General features: G+C 35.4%; 1 protein-coding gene and 3 pseudogenes across 1 annotated transcript; all 4 read right to left on the minus strand.

The window, feature by feature from the left end:
- LOC128171876 (talin-1-like) overlaps positions 1–3128 on the minus strand; it is a 97687-nt pseudogene extending 94559 nt beyond the window's left edge.
- Positions 1–21649, minus strand: part of LOC128171440 (uncharacterized) — a 95851-nt pseudogene extending 74202 nt beyond the window's left edge.
- LOC128171415 (talin-1-like) lies at positions 4518–6967 on the minus strand (annotated as a pseudogene).
- On the minus strand, positions 12025–21738 carry LOC128171386 (uncharacterized). Its single transcript, XM_052837180.1, has 5 exons — positions 21685–21738; positions 16118–17843; positions 15561–15638; positions 15283–15365; positions 12025–13613 (listed from the first exon to the last, which is right to left on the minus strand). The coding sequence occupies exons 2-4, from the start codon at positions 17817–17819 to the stop codon at positions 15307–15309; spliced, it is 1839 nt and encodes a 612-aa protein (XP_052693140.1). The 5' UTR covers positions 17820–17843; positions 21685–21738; the 3' UTR covers positions 12025–13613; positions 15283–15306.
- Positions 21739–22064: the final 326 nt, after the last annotated feature.

Genomic DNA, 22064 nt, shown 5'->3' on the forward strand with positions numbered 1-22064 from the left:
TTAGAACAAGCTGCGAGCTGTGACAAAGCCTGATAAATCATACATTATTCCAAGCCATGATATATAACTCGTACCTTGCTATAAGCTTCGAGTTGAAATGTGGCGAGGGTACAGACCGTCGCCCGGTCGATGAGTTTGTTCTGTGATGTACATGGATAAACTACAAACTCCGACTTATCTTACTACACACCTCAAGTTTATCTGTATACAGGGAAATATTCGCCCCCGGTTTTTTTTTGCCCACTTTTCTCCTCATTGTCAGCAGATGAATTTAAGACTCAGAAAAATCAAAGGTCTCCAATCTTCTCCCTTTTAACACAACTACATCTTGGCAAATTGAAGACAGGACAAATTTGCAAGTGTAGAAGGGTGAAAGAAATACAAGGCTACAATAACCCTGTGTACAGTAGATGAACAGACGTACCTTGGTACAGGCCACGAGCTGTGACGTCGCGAGGGCACAGCTGGTCGCCGAGCTGATGACCTTGTTCTGAAGCCCCTGGTCCTCGGTGGTGCTGGCCACACTCTTGGCCTTCAGGACGAGCTGGGCCATCGCATTGGCCACTGCCTTAGCAAGAGCTAGCAATGTCTCCTAAAAATACAACACCATTCATATCAAACCTTATGATACATGTACATTTAAAATGATAATGTACATTCCTTATTTCATGCAAGTCTTAAATTTCAAGATTCAGCTGCATCAAATCTTGAGTATATGAAATTGCTACGCCAAAGTTTCATGTGATTTTACGTGATGTTTATACCTTGCGTTTAATTAGGAATCTACAGTTTTTAAAACACAAGAAATACGTCTTTCTGTATACATTCATTGTTAATTCTATGAGATGTTACCTTACTGACATCAATTTTTAAGAAAGAAATCACACAGTTAGCCGAAGACAATTAATCAGAGCGCCTCACCTGGTACATCCTGTCCATGTCGTCAGCCGTCTCTCCAATGCCTGTCATCACTTACTGTGACGCCTCGCCGACCATCTTACCTGCCGTGATTAGGTTAGATTTACCCTGTCAACACACGAAGTATACATATAAATAAATGGAACAAGAAATCTGTGAGCCAATGCTCACTAGTGATACCCCCACTCTGATGTGAATATGCAAAATAAGCAAAGTCGACATTTAACAGAAAGCTGGCATCCGATTGGTACAGAAATATATCCCACAATATGGCATGCCTAAACAAATAGTGTGTTAAAATTTCAAGCATCTGCGATAAATAGCTGCTGAGAAATCTTTGACGAAAATTTGTTTGAAAATTTTGGCTAAAATAAACAAAGTACTCATTTAACAGGAAGATGACGTCCGATTGGTACAAAAATATATCCCACAATATGGCATGCCTAAACAAATAGTGTGTTAAAATTTTAAGCATCTGCGATAAATAGTTGCTGAGAAATCTTTGACGAAAATTTGTTTGAAAATTTTGGCAAAAAAATAAACAAAGTCGTCATTAAACAGGAAGTTGACGTCTGATTGGTACAAAAATATATCCCACGATATAGCATGCCTATACAAATACTGTGTAAAAATTTCAAGCATCTGCGATAAACAGTTGCTGAGAAATCTTTGACGAAAATTTGTTTGAAAATTTTGGTTAAAAAATAAGCAAAGTCGTCATTTAACAGGAAGTTGACGTCCGATTGGTACAAAAATATATCCCACGATATGGCATGCCTTAACAAATACTGTGTAAAAGTTTCAAGCATCTGCCATAAACAGTTGCTGAGAAATCTTTGACGAAAATTTGTTTGAAAATTTTGGTTAAAAAATAAGCAACGTCGTCATTTAACAGGAAGTTGACGTCCGATTGGTACAAAAATATATCCCACGATATGGCATGCCTTAACAAACGCTGTGTTAAAATTTCAAGCATCTGCGATAAGTAGTTGCTGAGATAAATGCGACAGAAATTTTTGTTACGGACAGACAGACAGACAGACAGACACACAAGGGTAAAACAGTATACCCCCTCTCCTTCGGAGCGGGGGTATAATTAAGCACGTATCTGGTTAGATTTATCCAGTAAACACACTTATCTGGTTAGATTTATCCAGTAAACACACTTATATGTTTACATATAGCAGGTTGTATGTATAATTCTGTGTTACCTGTATGTATAGCAGATTGTATGTATAATTCTATGTTACCTGTACATATAGCAGGTTGTATGTATAATTCTATGTTACATGTATGTATAGCAGGTTGTATGTATAATTCTATGTTACCTGTATGTATAGCAGATTGTATGTATAATTCTATGTTACCTGTACATATAGCAGGTTGTATGTATAATTCTATGTTACCTGTACATATAGCAGGTTGTATATATAATTCTATGTTACCTGTATGTATAGCAGGTTGTATGTATAATTCTATGTTACCTGTATGTATAGCAGATTGTATGTATAATTCTATGTTACCTGTACGTATAGCAGGTTGTATATATAATTCTATGTTACCTGTACGTATAGCAGGTTGTATGTATAATTCTATGTTACCTGTACATATAACAGGTTGTATGTATAATTCTATGTTACCTGTATGTATAGCAGGTTGTATGTATAATTCTATGTTACCTGTATGTATAGCAGATTGTATGTATAACTCTATGTTACCTGTACATATAGCAGGTTGTATATATAATTCTATGTTACCTGTATGTATAGCAGGTTGTATGTATAATTCTATGTTACCTGTATGTATAGCAGATTGTATGTATCAGGGGTGTGCAATTACCATCGCCCGACGCCCGGGGCTACCGATTTTAGAGGTCGGGCTAGCAAAAACATTAACTGTGGTAGCCCGTCGGGCTAGTAAATCATTACCAGAGTTGGCAAAATATGCCGGTAAATTTGCAGTGTCCTAGTAGGAAAAGTGTATCGTCATTGTTATCACAGAGGCATGATATCTGCTCCTTTTAAGTCATGATAGCCTAAAAATTTCTTAAGCATTTTTTTCTCGTGCTACATTCTTCTGAGAAAAACACTCTGCTGTAAGTTTCACACTTTGAAGTTTTACCGACAGTGTTGACCAGTGGCTAGACGAGATAGTCACGCCTCACTGCACATGGCTTCCGTATTTACCTGTGCAGCTGTTTCAAGTGACATCAGTGTAAGATGATTCCTTTTTCTTTAATATGTATTCATTGGCTTTTTTTAATATAATTTTTTTTACAGAGAGAGAGAGATACATAACAGAGATATTATAAATTTCTGCACTAACTATTCTCATGAACACATTTTAAAGTGACCTGCTTGGTGAATTAAAAAAAAATTCATATTTTGCATATTATTAATTGTGCATTTTCCATTATTTTAAATTAAAATTTACCATTACTTAATTAATTGCATAGGTGTATTTTGTAAATGGAAATTAAACAGGATAAAATGCATGCACACATAGATAGTTGCAGTGATTTTATAGAGTCTGTTCACATTCACAATGTTATGTTTGGGTTTTATTATATAAACGGTACCCAAACCAATTTTGTAACTAAAATGTGACAGATGAATGAAGTTGAATATTTTTGAACTAGTCTACCACAGAAAACATGCAAGTAATAAATATTTTGTATATTAATAATTATATACATGTACTAGTATCATACAGGGTTTTTTATAAAATGAAATGTCGACATGTCCAAAATAGTCTGGCTAGTAACTTTGAATCTTGGGCTAGTAACTTTGGTACTCCCACTAGCCCCTGGGCTAGTGGCCAAATTTTGTAATTGCACACCCCTGTGTATAATTCTATGTTACCTGTACGTATAGCAGGTTGTATATATAATTCTATGTTACCTGTACGTATAGCAGGTTGTATGTATAATTCTATGTTACCTGTACATATAACAGGTTGTATGTATAATTCTATGTTTCCTGTACGTATAGCAGGTTGTATATATAATTCTATGTTACCTGTACGTATAGCAGGTTGTATGTATAATTCTATGTTACCTGTACGTATAACAGGTTGTATGTATAATTCTATGTTACCTGTACGTATAGCAGGTTGTATATATAATTCTATGTTACCTGTACGTATAGCAGATTGTATGTATAATTCTAGGTTACCTGTACGTATGGCAGATTGTATGTATAATTCTATGTTACCTGTACATATATCAGATTGTATGTATAATTCTAGGTTACCTGTACATATAGCAGATTGTATGTATAATTCTATGTTACCTGTACGTATAGCAGATTGTATGTATAATTCTATGTTACCTGTACGTATATCAGATTGTATGTATAATTCTGTGTTACCTGTATGTATAGCAGGTTGTATGTACAATTATATGTTACCTGTACTTATAGAAGGTTGTACCGGTATGTATAATTCTAGGTTACCTGTACATATAGCAGATTGTATGTATAGTTCTATGTTACCTGTACATATAGAAGATTGTATGTATAATTCTATGTTACCTGTACATATAGCAGGTTGTATGTATAATTCTATGTTACCTGTACATATAGAAGATTGTATGTATAATTCTAGGTTACCTGTACGTATTGCAGGTTGAGTTGTACAGGGTCACGCTGGTCAACGTTTCGGTCGGAGAAAAAGAACTTCCTCCTCAGCAGTAGTGTGTCCACGTCCAACACCCCCTGTTCTCTCAGGGTCCGTGAATGGTCCAACCACTCCACTGAAAAATCATCCAATCAAAACTCATTTACAAAACATCCAATCAAAACTCAATACATTTTTTTAAATCTAAATTTCATCAACTACTCCAATTAAAATCATTTGATCAAAACTTTATGAAAATGTCCAATCACGTATCAATGAACGTAGCCTACGTTCGTCGTCCGTGTGGAGTTTCTTTCTCATCTCGTCGAGTTTCTTCTGGTCCTTGGCGATGGACTTGTCTCGGCGGAGAGTCAGCGCCTTCTCTTTCTCGTCGTCCATCATCTCGCGGACCAGTGAGTATTCCTCATGGTTAGAGATACCTAGAGAATAATACAACTGATAGGATTATAAGTAAGTAAGTAATTTATTTATTTATAGTGACATGTGTATACATTTCCAAGTGTAATATTAACAACAGTCAGCATAGATTAAACACCCGGCCCGTCGGGCCTATATGCCACTTTGAACACATAATACATGAAAAAAGAAAAGAAAATAACACAGCATCAAGCAGTAAACAAAGATATGAATGAAAATATACATTATATTTAGCATGGTCACATGTCAAGCATGTGTTCATCTATTGCTTAAGCAAAACGTAACGATAAATATGATTGGTTGTATTCGTTTAAGTATCATTGGGAAAATGTCTGTGTTATTCATAATGAGGTGGGGGAAAGCTGGGTCGAGTTATAAATACATATAGTCCTTCTGATTGGTTAAGAGAAACACACCCCCAGAGCGCGGTGTATATAAAGTCAGGATTTGACTTAGTCCAGCAGTTGACGTGGAATCTTCTCTAAGGTTCGAGTCAACTCACTTCCCCGGGTAGAAGGGTGGGCCCCAGTCTCCGTTTCCCATCTCGTTCATTAATTGCCTCGCTAAGCATTTTGTTTATTGTCCCGTAAATTTCCATTGTGCAGCATGCAAGGCGTTTAGTCCGTGCTAAGTGGGTTGGCATTAGGTTTGGGTTACTTGGACTTTAAATTAACTTTAAGGCAGGCTTACATTTACGTTGTAACGTGGTAAGGATGGTGATAACGGGAAGTTTGTATAACTGTGTATTTGTGTATATAACATTTGTTCATTAATAATTCTATGGATCCATAACAAGCGTTTTCATTTACATGTGAAATGTGTGATTTTGAAATACTCGTAAATATTTGATAGAGTGATTGAGCGTTGATATAACTTTCTAGAACATTTACATTATTACGGAGTTTTGGATTTAAGAAAACTGACACATTTGAGACTGACTTAACTTAAGCGACTAGAGACTTATAAGAATATCATGGAACTTCTGGTATAAATTAAAGTTATAACCACTATACGATTACACAACAATACAGAAAATATGTTGATAAGTGTTGCTGTATGTTGCTAACACTTACCCATCTTGGTACAAATTGTGTTGCCCAACTGTGTGGCTGTCATTCACCTTACATATGTGTTTGTGTTGCTACATGTTGCGTGTGTTGCTATTTGGTGCTGTATGTGCTTACATCTGTCCATCAAAAATTTGACCCCCACCAAATTAAATGATTCCACAGTACCTATCTTGATATAGATGGTGACCATCAGTTGCCCCACTGTGTAGCTGTCATCCAACTGTAACTTCAGTGTTTCAGTGTGTTGAGAGTTACAGTGTGTTGCTATATGCTGTGTGTTGCTGTATGTTGCTTCGACTTACCCATCTTGGTACAGATGATGACCATGTGACAATGTTTTTACTGTAAATGTCTTTCCTGTTCCAGCTTGGCCTGTTATCAAGATATTGTGATCATTTTCCGCAATGTTTACACATTTTTCCTGGTCGCTATCTATTTTCGCGGGTTCTTACGATTTCTCTGGACTTACCCTATGCATTCGAAACATCTCTGACTTATATGGAGAGCCGCCGCTAGGCGTCGCGTTGCACGATGCAAACTTCCGTTGCTTTCGATGAAATGGAATGGTATCGAGGACGTTTCGGGTCACTGGGTGGTTAAAACGGCATGTATACTTATATAAAGTATAAGAAGAAGTCATTAGATCATTTTGTGACCTACTTCTCGCCAGAAACCGGTAGACAAAGGGTATAAATTGTTGAAAATAAACTGTGAATTGAGGCCTCCCCCGATGGCGAGTGTCGTCCCTTTACCTTTTTAGCTCACCGAGACGAAGTCAGGGGGAGCTTATGCTAGGTATCAGGAGAAAACGTACCCAAGAGAAAACGTACCCAGGAGAAAACGTACCCAATCTCTAGGGTACGTTTTCTCCAGGAGAAAACGTACCCGGATACGTTTTCTCCAGGAGAAAACGTACCCTATGAAAATCATAATTATACTACTTAATAGTTTTAAATACTATTTTGCATAATAAATATACAGAAATGAGTTTTATAGATATATGAATTTAATACTTTATGATTTTAAAGGGGTTGGACATATTAATAATTTTCAAATGCTACTTTAATGCATATTTCAATGCATAGATGTATAGAAATATATTCATTTTATGAATAATATCTTTATAATAATTGTAGCAACTTTTATTTTAGTACGAATTTAATAATGACCTGTCATAAAGTGTTATCTGACTACTTCTTCTAATTATCCATTTATCGGTAGCCTTACCGATTTGAGTTTCTCCATGCGAGATCCCCTGATTTTAATTATAGTGATAATCAATTAAATACATGAGCAGCATGTCAGTGGCGTCAGAAGCAAATTGACTGTTCAATGTTACATTTCGTAGTAGTTTCCATGTGAACTTGGTTTTATTAAGCAACTTTGTTTTATAGATAAATTTCAAAAAGTGCAAAAAAAAAAAAAATAACGCGATATCGACTTCTTGAGATACTCATCATTTAGTTCTCCAAATGAGATTGCAATAAAAACTAATTATTTCACGGTCTCGTTTATGGTGTATTAATTGTCGACTAATTAAACTGCTCAGGCCATCTTCGTGTATGTGTATGTTACAAATTATTGTCTGAATAATTTAAGTACTTGACTATGCATTTAAAAACAACAGCAACAAATGCTACAAATGTTCATTGTATATTTTATTTTGTTTCATTTAAGAATATCCATGAAAACCATTATTTATTATTTTCATAGGGTACGTTTTCTCTTGGAGAGAACGTACCCGGGTACGTTTTCTCCAGGAGAAAACGTACCCTATAAATTGGGTACGTTTTCTCCTGGGTACGTTTTCTCCTGGGTACGTTTTCTCCAGCATTCTTATGCTATACCCTCGGCGTCGGCGTAGGCATCGGCGTCCGGACCTGGTTAAAGTTTTTGTTGCAGGTCCTGTATCTAAGCTATTACTTGTCCTATCTTCACCAAACTTGCATGTGTGATGCATCTGGGCCTACTTATGGACTTGAAAGACTTGGATGCTGAATCCGAGTCCTAAATTCCAGATGCTGGAGGAGGTTAAGATTGTTGGACCAGGTTTAAGTTTTTGTTGCAGGTGCCCTTTGATAGCAATATCTAAGTAACTGCAGGTCCGTACTTCACCAAACTTGCATGGATGGTGTGTCTTATGATACTGATGCACAAGACAGGCTTGAGTGCTGAATCTCAGCTATAGGTTTCGGATGCTGGAGGAGGTTAAGGTTGTTGGACCAGGTTTAAGTTTTTGTTGCAGGTGCCCTTTGATAGCAATATCTAAGTTACTGCAGGTCTGTACTTCACCAAACTTTCATGGATGGTGTGTATTATGATACTGATGCACCAGACAGGTTTGAATGCTGAATCTGAGCCATAGGTTTCAGATGTTGGATATGGTTAAGTTTTTTGGAACAGGTCACATGTTTAATAGATAATAGTACTTTTTCAAACTTGCATAGTTGATTAAACTGTAGTATGAATTAATCACAGAGGAAGCTTCAGATGCAGAGCTTGATCTCCATTATCAAGGATGCTAAAAAATATATCTTAGTTATTACAGATCCAAACTTCACCAAACTTGAATGGATGGTGTGTCTTATGATACAGATGCACCTGACAGGCATGGATGTTGAATCTGAGCCATAGGTTGCAGATGCTGGAGCAGGATAAGGTTTTAATTGCTAGTGCCCTCTGATGATGATATCTTTATTATTTCTGGTCTTAACTTCACCAAACTTGCATGGAGATGCATCTTATGTATACTGATGCACCTGACAGGCTTGAATGCTGAATCTGAGCCATAGGTTTCGGATGCTGGATGAGGTTTAGTTTTTTTTGAACAGGTCACATGTTTTTTAGATGATAGCTTGCATAGTTGATTAAACTATATTATAAATGAAACGCAGAGGTTGCTTCAGATGCAGAGCCTGATCTCCATTATCAAGGATGCTAAAGAAATCTCCTACCTCACTCAAACCTGCTCGATAGATAGATGTGTTTGTTGATAAATTATGTAACATGATTCCTATGATATAGTATTGTATGGTATGAAACAATATTGTTTAATATGATACAATATTATATCATATGTAATATTATAAAAAGTTATATGATACGATATGATATTGTATAAAAAAATTTTGATATTTTATGTTATGATATTGTATCATGATATCGTTATGTATAGTATTGTATATTATGATACAATATTGTATAATATTATATTGATTATTAATTTATTATTTAATCACATGACACTATTACATAAGATATTGCAAAATATAATATTGTATCCTATGATACCATATTGTATATTCTATAATATTGTATCATACGATTTTGTATAATATGATATCAGTTTCTGTAAATAGAATTATATCACATGAAATTGTATAATATGATACAGTTATATTATATAATATCGTATCATACGATATTGTATAATATGATATTGGTTTATAATATGATATATTATCACATCACATGAAATTGTATTGTATGATATTATATAAATAGTGCCTGTTTGGGAGGGTAACAGTTGAAATTGACACCCCGAGAAAACCATTGTCAACCGAAGCGAAGCGGAGGTTGACAATGGTTTTCGAGGGGTGTCAATTTCAACTGTTATCCTCCCAAACAGGCACTATTTATTTTGTTATACTGTATGTCTTTTTTAAAATATTTAAGAAAATTTTACTGCTTTTATATAGGAATAACGTGAATTCTACAGCGAACCGTACGCGCATAATTTTCGCGCATGTAACATTTTTTAATGTTACCCGTTGCCAAGTGCGTTGCTAACGCTGAGGGTAATAGTAAATATTATTAACTGCGTCTTAACCAATCAGATTTCAGTATTTAACATGAAAGTATAACAATGTAAAATATATGATTGTATCATATGATACAATATGTATAGTATTATTACTTATTAGGTTAGTTACTGACTCACTACGGAAATATATTGGGTTGATCAATCTCATAGATGGCGAGGCGTAGTGAGTCAGTAACTAACCTAATAAGTGTTTTGTTTTCTCGAGGACTATCAAGCGACATATTTATTCACAAATAGCGATGATCTACGCAAAGCCATGTACAAGATGCCTTACATCTCGTCCAATTTAACTCATTTAAACTCTTCAAAATTTTCATCTCACCTTTCAAATACTCTTTCAAAATCTTTGCTTTACCCATGTTTACTTACAATGTTTTGTTGCTATTTAATTTCAAACGTTTTCTCCCTTTCCTCTGCAGAGATTTGAGCAAATTTCGTCGCTGCCATTTTGTTCTGCTCCAGACAAAACAATGTGACGTCAATATTCTAAGGGCAACTACTCTAATTTTAAAGAATTTCAAAGGGCAACAACTCCAAATACTTTAAGAACTTACAGCATGCAGTTTATGTATAAAATACTATTAAATGTCGAAATGAGTAAGCGAAGCGTCGACCAATGACGGCCATATTGCCTAATATTATTTCTCACGGAACAAATATAGAGATATATGAGGCAATCACGTGCTATGTTTAAACCAATGAAAATGTGACATTTCAGTCCAAGGGAAAACAATATATAATATTTAACTTTATCACATAATATTGTAACATTTGATATGATACAATGTTGAAGTATCAAATAATATTGTATCTGTTTTCATATGATACAATTTGATCATTTTATGTATCAAAAGTGATACAGTATCATACAATATCATACTATATTATACAATATAATATCATATGTTTCAATGTTATGATGTATTATGTAATATGATATTGTAATATAATACTAGTATATTGTTTTATATATTATGATATTGTATTATTTGATCAAACACAATAACGTATAACCCAATACAATGTCATATCATATGTTACAATATCGTATCTCATCATTGTTTATTATGGTATTTTATTGTATTATATGACATATGTTGTAAATATGATAGGATACAATATTTAATTTTATATTATTGTATTGATTAACATATGAACCTATGATTATCATACAATTTTTTAACAGATGATATACGATATTGTGTCAAAGCAGAATCCATGAATATCCAAGATCATAAAGTATGATTTTCATTTAATATGATAAAGGTGGTCTCATAAAGGTGAAGTCTCATAAGGGTGATGTCTCGTCTCGGTGAGCTTTGTAATCTGAGATTACTTATGTTTTAATGTACACATAATACACATTTTTTAAAACGACGATAAAGGGCGATTTTAACGGCGGATTTTAATTGGATTCCATAGAACATATATTGAATGACCATTTATGTATATTTTTTTATCCGGGAATAAATTGTTATAAAGTTCAGTGTCTGACAACCGAGCCCCTGTGGTCAAAATCCGCGTGTTTACAGTATATGTATATAAATGCGTGGCTGTAGGGTAAAGATACACCTGTAAAGTGTGTGACTGCGGTGTAACGTTATATGTTTACAGACAGACGGACAGACGCCGGACAACAGGTGATTAGTAAAGCTCCCTCGAACCTTTTGTTCAGGTGAGCTAAAAAACTACAGTATAATAACATTGTTTTAGCAGTTTATAATACTGCTTAAGGATGAACCAAGCTGCCATAATAAAATATTTGCATATCCATTGTTCTTTCCCACTGTAAGCCTATACAGTGGAACTTCAATTATTTTTCTATAATCGCAATTGCTCTGTCTGTATACTATGACGTCATAAAGGATACATTAAAGTCGGAATGTTTATTTTTGATGCAATATCTAAATGTCTAGGTCTAGGCTAATACAGGGTATTTGCGAGTGGTAAAATGTAAATATAAGTAATAAACAACGATTATTTAGTGAACACGGCATTAGGATTAGCAATTGCTCTGCTGGCATATTTTCCATGATGCACTAGTATTGTCTGAACACGTTGAACTGTTAACAATGGTGAAGTCTGTCTGATTAATCCGTGTCCTCATTTTGTACCATGTATTACAGTACTGCCTGACTATGAAAAAAGACAAACAATATAGACATGTTACTTCAAGTTTATTGACTTTTATCTACAGCTCGCTACATTTCCCCAAACATCATTTGTATACAAGTATTATGTTTTTCATGGTAAGAGTAAACACAATAAAAATAAACATAATACTATATATATACGTTATAAATGTATTTCATCAGGTTTATTGTGTGGGTAAACACCAAAAAAATCATCTCGCTTAAACTTGCGTACAATATTTCTCCAAATAAATAACATTAACTTGAGTTGTCCTATCTATCTGGTCAACAGAGATACAGAGTGTGAGAAATGTGCTTACACACCATTAACAAACACATAGGATTAACAACATTCAAAATACAAATTGAGGTCATCATGACCTACTTTCAAATTGATATATACATGAGTTTATGACTTCTGGTATAATTAATGGTACATCATTTCTAAAACACAAGTTAGTTTATTTTTTCAAATAAATAGATATGTTCTAAAATAGTTTCACTATAAACTACCATAATTCTAATTGGGTCATTGTGACCTACCTTTTGAGCATAATAAGCAATATATGATGCACCAATTGTTACACAGGCACAGCTCAAACTTAATCAATTAAAAACTAACATCAACTATTAATATATTGAAATTAAAACTACATAACATTGTACAAAAAAACCCATCGAAAACTTATCAAATTCTTATCAAAAGCTTATCAGATCACTTCTTTCCAAATGATCAATCCTACCAATAAAACTGTCAGGGATAAACACCATCAAATTCATTTCTCATTTTTAAGTAAAACTTCATCTTATGACAATTATATAAGGGGAATAACTGTTTTTTCATCCTGACTGAAAAATACACATTTTGAGTTATTCCCCTTTGAATATAATGTTTATTACAACATACAAGATTTCTTGTGTAAAAATCAAAATTACAAAAAAAACAATATGTGACACATTGGCTACAATTGTAATGGACATCTCCGTCCTAGCACCGAATGATACCAGAAATTTCAGGAGCTTAGATATGTAAAACATATTATATACTGACAAAATGTACACTTAGATAAAATTGACAGAAAACGTATGATAACAAATTACAGTAGAGTTCACGTACACAAAAGACAGAGTCCATTGATGATGCCTTATTCATAAAGAGTTTGGTACAAAGAGCACAGAGTCTATTGAGGATGCGTTATATATGGAGAGTTCACGCACACAGATACAGAGTCCATCGATGGCGCGTTATATATGTAGAGTTCACGCACACGAATACAGAGTCCATCGATGGCGCGTTATATATGTAGAGTTCACGCAGACAGATACATTATTTTTGTGCAGATTTCATGTACACAGAACGCAGAGACCATTGATGACGCGTTATTTTTGTGCAGAGTTCACCTACACAGCAACAGTGTCCATTGATGACGCGTTATTTTTGTTCACCTACACAGATACAGAGTCCATTCATGAAACGTTTATGTAGAGTTCACGCACAGAACACAAAGTCCGTTGATGATCGGTAATTATTTGGCTTCTGTAACTCCATTGGAATTATGGATAATCCGGGAAGGTTTTCTACTGTCTCCCCCTGAAGGCGTTTAAAAAGCAGCTTGTCTGCAAGAAATAAAAAAAAAAATCTATAATAGTATTAAATGATTAATACCAAATACTTGGACAAGAAGGAAAGAGTGAGCAAGCTCAAACACCCCATGTTCTCCCATTACTTGACAATGCTACACATCATGAATGGCAGAGTATGCATTAAGGTGGCATTCTACACCGCTTTCTGATGACGCAGTACGCAAAAAAGTAAATCTGGAAGCATGTAATTCTGGTACCGGCTGATTGCAACTGAGGGGAATTGTATGGGGACCGCTCTTTTGAAAAATTTGTTAAATGAACAGAATAAATCAAAATTTTGATTAAAATTCATTCTTTACATGTAAGGTGGTATGGGACACCTTCATGTTGTGTCATATTATTTATCAAAATAAACAATACCGGTAAATCAAGTGTAATTTTATAAATAGTTTCTTTCCCATCATTGTTACCTTACAGCGCAGTGCAGTGGGTTAGAGTGCTCACTACGGACCTGTAAGTCACGAGTTCAAGTCGGGTTTGACAAATTTATTACTTTTCCAAAATTTTCTAAAACATATTTTTTTGTAAAATATTGTGAAAGAAAATTCTAAACCAATGAAAGTATTTCAATAGTAATGTACTTTAATTCACATCATTATTGACAGATGTTCCATACCACCTTAATTAAAGGGATGGGAGGGTGGCTTTGAATTTCTCTCAGGTTGGGATACATAAATCCTAATTATCTCCCCTTGAAAAGGGGCACCTTCCTTAATTTTCACAACTTTGAATCTTCTTTGCCCAAGGGTGCTTTGTGCCAAGTTTGGTTGAAATTGACACAGTAGTTCTGGGGGAGATGTTGAAAATGTGAAAAGTTGATGGACAGAGGACAGACAAACAAACAGACAGACGACAGACAAAATGTGATCAGAAAGGCTCACTTGAGCTTTCAGCTCAGTTAGCTAAAAATGATAAAGGGCATTACTAGCAAAACATCATCAGATCAAAACTTTCTGCAATTATGCACATATTTAATCATTTGTCTTAAACAGCATCATACTAAATTCTAATGGTTCAAAATTTGAAGACAAAACATTGTAATTAAAATTTCCTAGAAATGTGCAAATCAACACATTGTGTTCTAACTACTTACAAACAAAATCATTGCTAAATTCAACATTTAGACAAAATTCTAAGTTCAATGGGGCTAAAATTCCCAGAAAGATAAATGAATTGGAACTTCCTAGTAATTAGCACATCTACACATTGTGTCCTAAATACCTTAAAAGTTTCATATTAAACATGATAAAATTCTTAGGTCGAGGTCATTATTCTCTAACAATTTCATTACATGGGGTATAATAATGGCACAATTAGCAAAACAAAGATACATTTTCAAATTGATAATGATCTGACATTTACAATGTTTAATTGTTCAGTTTAACATTATATACTTCTTCATGTGGATATTTGTTTTATAATATTCCACATTCAGAAAATAAAACTTGTATAACATGATGTTTCTCACTCAGCAACAGACAGCCATGTTTGGATGATCACAAAGTGTGAAATAAACAGGAGTCAGTATTACAGTCCATGTGAATTATACACAGCTCAATTTCAGCTGCAGATGTTGAACAAAGTGACAAACAACATGTGTGGTTTTGAGAGCAGACTAGATTTGTACAGAAACATTTACAACCTGTCAATATCCCAGCTATCTCCATTACACGGCTGGTGTTGAGCTGGACATGGTGTCCTCATCAGGACGGGGTCTGTGTTCATCTGCAACAAGTCATTAATTAGCTGTTAATTAATCCATTCCATACATTATATGTAATGATAGAGCTACTTCTACAAATTAAAACTTCAAACGGATTACCATGACACTTGGTCTATTATTTGTCTAATTAATTAAATTAAGTCAATTAACATGTAACAAAACAACTGATTACAAATACATGCGTCAGTGAGTTTTACCTTCCTTTAGTTGATGAGTTGTGTTGTGAGGATGTGTCGTGTATCGGGTGTCCTCATCAGGACGGGGTCTGTGTTCATCTACAACAAGGCATTAATTAGCTGTTAATTAATTACATACAGTATATGTAATGATAGAGCTACATCCACAATTAAAACTTTAACCTGATTACCATGACACTTTCTTTTATATTTATCTAATTAATCAAATTAAGTCAATTAACATGTCACAACATAACCAATTACAAATACATGAGTCATTCTATATATTTCATAATTAAATACAACAACCTGTTATTCCTATTCACTAAATACAATGACATGTAACTGTACATTTAATTAATAAAATAATGTATCTAATTTCTGTTTATGTTAGATAAACACTGAATCCCAATGACTGGTAGATACAGCTAACCCTGTAACAATGAGTTGTTTATATTGACAAACAATCACACAGATAAACATGTCTTACATGTATCTTATTGACTGATAATTAACACGGACTGTGTGTCTTAGTTATCTATATCTAATTAATGTGAATGATAATGACTCAGACTTACCTGTCAGAGCGTCCTGTCTGGTGATATACCTGTAGACACGCACCTCGTTGTTGTCCCCTGATCCGACCCAGAGACGGTGAGTGTTGACATCATAACCCAGGCTACATGGATAACCCATCTCTTGTGATTTTGTCAGTAGATGTGACAGGAACTGACCGTCCTTATTTATCATCTGTACTGTGTCAGTTGTCCAATCACACACCAGGATGTGTGACAGCGCGTCAGTACAGATTCCACATGGCAGTAGTCCTGATCCTGATGGATGTCCTCTGTAGGAGAAACGATGTCTTCCTCCACGCTCTGTCACCACTACAGCACCAGACCCAATATATATATAGTCAGACACCACGACATCCCCATTGTTGTTCTCTGTTATATAGTTAGGTTCTCTATACAGTCCCCGTCCTGTGTTGTGGTACTGTATGGTTTGTGTGAGTTGTCCACTCTGGTTGTACCGGGTTACCTTGCCTGTCTCTGTCCTAAAGTTACGCATCCCGACCAGTAGATCCCCAGTGGACGGGGACCAGTACACACACTGTGGCCACCATGTAGAGTCTGTTCTCTCTATAAATGTGGTGGTTGTTTTCAATTCCTTTGACAGTTTGTTGATGTTAAGTTTCCTATCTATATAAATCAGTTCACTCTCACTGTTCACTGTGTGTAATCCACTATCACCATTACATGAATCCTCCACACGATGTAGAGGGACACCTGTTGTGTCTGTCAACATGAGATTGTTCCAATGATCACTGACCCAGACCCGGTCTGATGTCACACAGGAAATGTGATAACAACGACCAACACCTGGCACTGTGAGAGATTGATGGAACTCAGCACCAGACGTCAGTTTCAGCAGACACTGGTTTCCTACGCGTCGGTTTCCTCTCTCTGTGATTTGGATTACACTCAGTGACTCCATCACATCCTCCTTGTTGAGTGACTCAGTCATGGAGAGCTGGCTGGTGTGGAGTGTAAGATGTATCTGGGGGAGGACTGTCTTTGTGAATGAGAGGAATTGTAGCGCACTGAATGTGAATGCTGGCTGTACATATCTGTGTTCATATCTCCTTAGTCTGACAATATGTCTGATCATTTTTATCTTTTGGTTTTTACATCTGTGTTTGAAATCAAAGTAACAAAACACATAGTTCAATAGATCATATACCACAGAGTCAATGAGATCCTTCAGTGTCTGGGCCTTTGTTAACATCTCTGATTGAAGGGGGGAGAATTCTGTGTGACAGGTTTTGACATCAGCTTTGATTTCTGTCAGGAGAACAGGTCTGTAAAAGAGAGCCTCACTTCTGATGGTGTGAATGGTTCCTCTGTGTTGTTGTCGCTTTGTTTTATAGGCTGTTTTAACATCTATCTGCGTGTGTTTTCTATGTGTTTGGCAATTATTACAGGCAGGAACTTGACACGGTTCACAGTACTTTGTATAAACATGGCTAGGATGTCTCACACAGATCTCTTGTGTTGGGATGTAGTTGATTTGATCACGGTGTGACACAACATCATGGTCTATTGTTTGGGGATCTTTTACATGGTTCTCTTTACACTGGGGACACAGATCACATGGACACGATACACAATAGTACGCTGTGTCCCCCGGACACTTAGAACACAGATGTACTCGGTATGGGGAGCTTCCTGTGATGTATTGGGAGCTTGCTGTGATGTATTGGGAGCTTGCTGTGTCCATGATGTGGGCGGTCTGGGTCACAACCTGTTCAATGAAAATAAAGAGTTTTAGGATTATTATTGTTTGTATAAACATTCAATGTCAAATTTTAAAAGAAATATATTTGGGTTTTTTAAAGATTAATATATTTTCCCTACTTGGATAATTGACGGTCTATTATTCTGGTTCTGATTATAGAGACACTCAACCAGTAGAAAAATACAACATAAGATTGCTGAGTGAGAAAGATGTGCTTTCTCTCTCTCTCTCTCTCTTTATCCCTACATTTCTTTCTCTGTTTCTCTCTCTTGGATGTGTACATAATTGAGTAAGTGTACTATATGATTATCTAGCAGAGAAAGTCAGAGAGAGAAAATAAAATAAGATGTAGAGTACACGTCTCAATTTAGTTGAATTCAATTACAGAGTATTTACTGTCTCAATTTACCTAACATGTACTCCTGCTCTTTCTATTTCTTTCTCTCAATCTCTGTTTCTCACAATTTCAATACTAAACATGCACTCTTGCCCTCTCTCTCTCTCTCTCTCTCTCTCTCTCTCTCTCTCTCTCTCTCTCTCTCTCTCTCTCTCTCTTATTCCTCCTCTCTCTCTGATTTTTTTTCTAACACATGCTTTTTCTCTGTCTCCTCAGATTTCTCTTCTAAACATGTATTTTTGCTCTCTTTCAATCTATTTCTCTCTTTCAGACAAATTCCATTAAACATGTACATGTACTAAATATATCTTACTCTCAAAGATGTAATCTCTCTCTCTCTCTCACTGACCTATTCTTATAAACATGTGCATCTTACTATTGTAATTTCTCTCTCTTTTTCTCTCTGAGTTACTCTCTGTTAAACATATGCATCTTTCTATTTCTCTTAGACATGTAATCTCTCTGTGTCTGTCTGTCTGTCTGTCTCTCTCTCTCTCTCTCTCTTTCTCTCTCACACATTATTACTCCTTCATTCACTATCTCTAATTTTACAGCTAAACAAGTACTTCTTATCTCTCATTCTTTCTCTAAGCCTCTGTCCCTCATTATTTCATAAATAAACATGTAAACACTTTCTATCTTTTATGTAAACATGTGCATCTTACTTATTATCTCAGACATGTACCGGTAGTCTCTCTCTCTCTGTCTCTCTCTTGTGACTTAATCTTATATACATGCAAACATGTGCATCTTATTCTCTCAGACATGTAGTCTCTGTTTCTTACTCACAGACTTAGTATGTAAACATGTGCATCTAACTATTTTTCTCAGACATGTATTCTCTCTCTCTCTCTCTCTTCTCCGACTTACTCTGTTAAACATATGCATCATTCTATTTCTCTCAGACATGTAATCAATTTCATTCTTTTATTATTACTTTCTCTCACTATCTCATGATTTTACAGCTAAACATGTACTTCTTATCTCTCATTAAATCTGTTCTCTTGCTTTCTATCTGTTCTCTCTATCCCTCACACTTTCACTATCAAACCCCTCTCTCTCTCTTCTAACATGTAATCTTGTTTTCTATCACCCCTCTCTTCTCTCTATCTATCTCTCTCTCTTTCAGATGAACTCAACTAAACTTTGTCTCTTACTCCCTTACTCTTGTTGTTCCATATCTATCATTTAATATTTATTGTTCTGTATAACATGTCTGTTTGCTCTCTCTCTCTCTCTCTCTCTCTCTCTCTCTGATACTTGCTCTTATAAATGTAAACATATGCATCTTACTTATTCTCTCAGACATGTAATATCTCTCTCACTCTCTCTTTTCTCTGACTTACTTATTCTGCTAAACATATGTATATTTTCTTAGACATGTTATCTCTCTCTCTTTCTCTCTCATTATTACTTTCTTTAATTGCTATCAAAATACAATTCACACCTAATCCTCAAACTTGTGCAAAATGGGAACCCACCAGTGTATACATGTTAATTACTGGCTTATGTCCCATGCTTTGCTATTCCCTTAACCCTGGTTGATTTGTGACTGCCCCCTAGATAAATGAGCCCTGAAATTACCACAAAGGTATGTTTCTCCTCATCTAACACATCAATAATCAAATGGGAATGTGGGCAATAGTTATATTGTCAGTTCCTGGGTAAGAAATTGATATTGACCTCGGCCCATGCTCTCGAGTAACAGTTCTTATCCCAGTACTAACACAATGACCACTGCCCTCATACCCATTTAAAAGATGTATACTTAAATGTCTATGAATGACACACGACGACAAACATGAGATAGCAATGGGTCTCCTGAGTGACTCAGGTGACCTAATAATACAGAGTATAGTTACATGAACATGGTGATATTACATGAATACTATACCACATATATTCTCTCTTTGATCTTTCAGTCAAAGCACAGTCAAACACAGCCTGGGAACCTGTAAAGAGACCATCAACTGTTACATTCTAGTACTTGATGATATCCCGCGCAATTGCGGGATTTAATATTACATACATTTATATGATACAATGCTTCACAAGATATCTGTGAGCCAATGCTCACTAGTGATACCCCCGCTCTGATGTAAATATGCAAAATAAGCAAAGTCGACATTTAACAGAAAGCTGGCATCCGATTGGTACAGAAATATATCCCATAATATGGCATGCCTAAACAAATAGTGTGTTAAAATTTCAAGCATCTGCGATTAATAGCTGCTGAGAAATCTTTGAGGAAAATTTGTTTGAAAATTTTGGCTAAAAATAAACAAAGTCGTCATTTAACAATAAGTTGACGTCTGATTGGTACAAAAATATATCCCGTGATATGGCATGCCTTAACAAACACTGTGTAAAAATTTCAAGCATCTGCGATAAATTGTTGCTCAGATAAATGCGACAGAAATTTTTGTTACGGACGGACAGACAGACAGACGGATAGACAGACAGACGGACAGACACACAAGGGTAAAACAGTATACCCCCTCTCCTTTCGAGCGGGGGTATAATTATATGTTGATCCATATTTTTTGGTTTATTTATGTAAACATAGTGTCTGATTTTTTTCTTAGTTGCTTTATTAACCTTTTCTCAAACTCGTAAAAATCTACATTTACTATATTAATTACTGCTTACTCTCAAACATGTACCTTCAATCTATGTTTATTCTCTCTCTCTCTCTCTCTCTCTCTCTCTCTCTCTCTCTCTCTCTCTCTCTCTCTCTCCACACACACATCACCATAACTTAGTTATAGAAATGAGGGCCGACACAGGATTTGACTTCTGTCTGATTCTATTGAAAAATAGTTTTTCAAATGTGACACATATCTTCAGTATGTTCTTATCTACAATTCACCTATGAAATACAGAATGTAACTTTTTATAATGTGGTTATAAAAGATGGATAAAATGCAGTTGTGTCTTTACCCCATGTAAAGAACAGACTATAATTGCCATCAAAATACAATTCACACCTAAATCCTCAAATGTGTGCAAAATGGGAACCCACCAATGTATACATGTTAATTACCGGCTTATGTCCCATGCATTGCTATTCCCTTAACACTGGTTGATTTTTGACTGTCCCCCGGGCAGATAATTGGACAATACCCCGGCCCTGAAATTACCACAAGGATATGTTTCTCCTCATCTAACACATCAATCATCAAATGGGAATGTGGACAATAGTTATATTGTCAGTTCCTGGGTAAGAAATTGATGTTGACCTCGGCCTATGCTCTCGGGCAATAGTTCTTACCCCAGGACTAACACAATGACTACTGCCCTCATACCCATTTAAAAGATGTATACTAAAATGTCTATGAATGACACACGACGACAAACGTGAGATAGCAATGGGTCTCCTGAGTGACTCAGGTGACCTAAAAATACATAGTATAGCTACATGAACATGGTGATATTACATGAATACTATACCACATATATTCTCTCTTTGATCTCGCAGTACACAGCACAGTCAAACACAGCCTGGGAACCTGTAAAGAGACCATCAACTGTTACATACTACAGACTGGTATAACCTATCAGTCAACAGTCAGACACAGAGAACCTGTAAAGAGACCATCAACTGTTACATTCTACAGACTGGTATAACCTATCAGTCAACAGTCAGACACAGAGAGCCTGTAAAGAAACCTTGGACTATTAACTGTTACATTCTAGTATTCGATGATATCCCACACAAGCGCTAGATTTAACAATATATAATCATTTATATGATACAATGCTTAATATTAAAAAAAAAATTTTTTTTGGTTCATTTTTGTATTTCTTGTGTCTGATTTTTTTCTTAATTG

The sequence above is a fragment of the Crassostrea angulata genome, chromosome 2 (genome assembly GCF_025612915.1).
Source record: "Crassostrea angulata isolate pt1a10 chromosome 2, ASM2561291v2, whole genome shotgun sequence".
Taxonomy (NCBI): domain Eukaryota; kingdom Metazoa; phylum Mollusca; class Bivalvia; order Ostreida; family Ostreidae; genus Magallana; species Magallana angulata.

Coding starts and splice junctions, on each gene's coding strand:
- LOC128171386 (XM_052837180.1), bottom strand. CDS start 17,819: ATGGACACAGCAAGCTCCCAATACATCACAGCAAGCTCCCAATACATC. Junction 15,639..16,117: donor CAGACAGGACGCTCTGACAG/GTAAGTCTGAGT, acceptor GCCTTGTTGTAG/ATGAACACAGACCCCGTCCT. Junction 15,366..15,560: donor AACTCATCAACTAAAGGAAG/GTAAAACTCACT, acceptor GACTTGTTGCAG/ATGAACACAGACCCCGTCCT.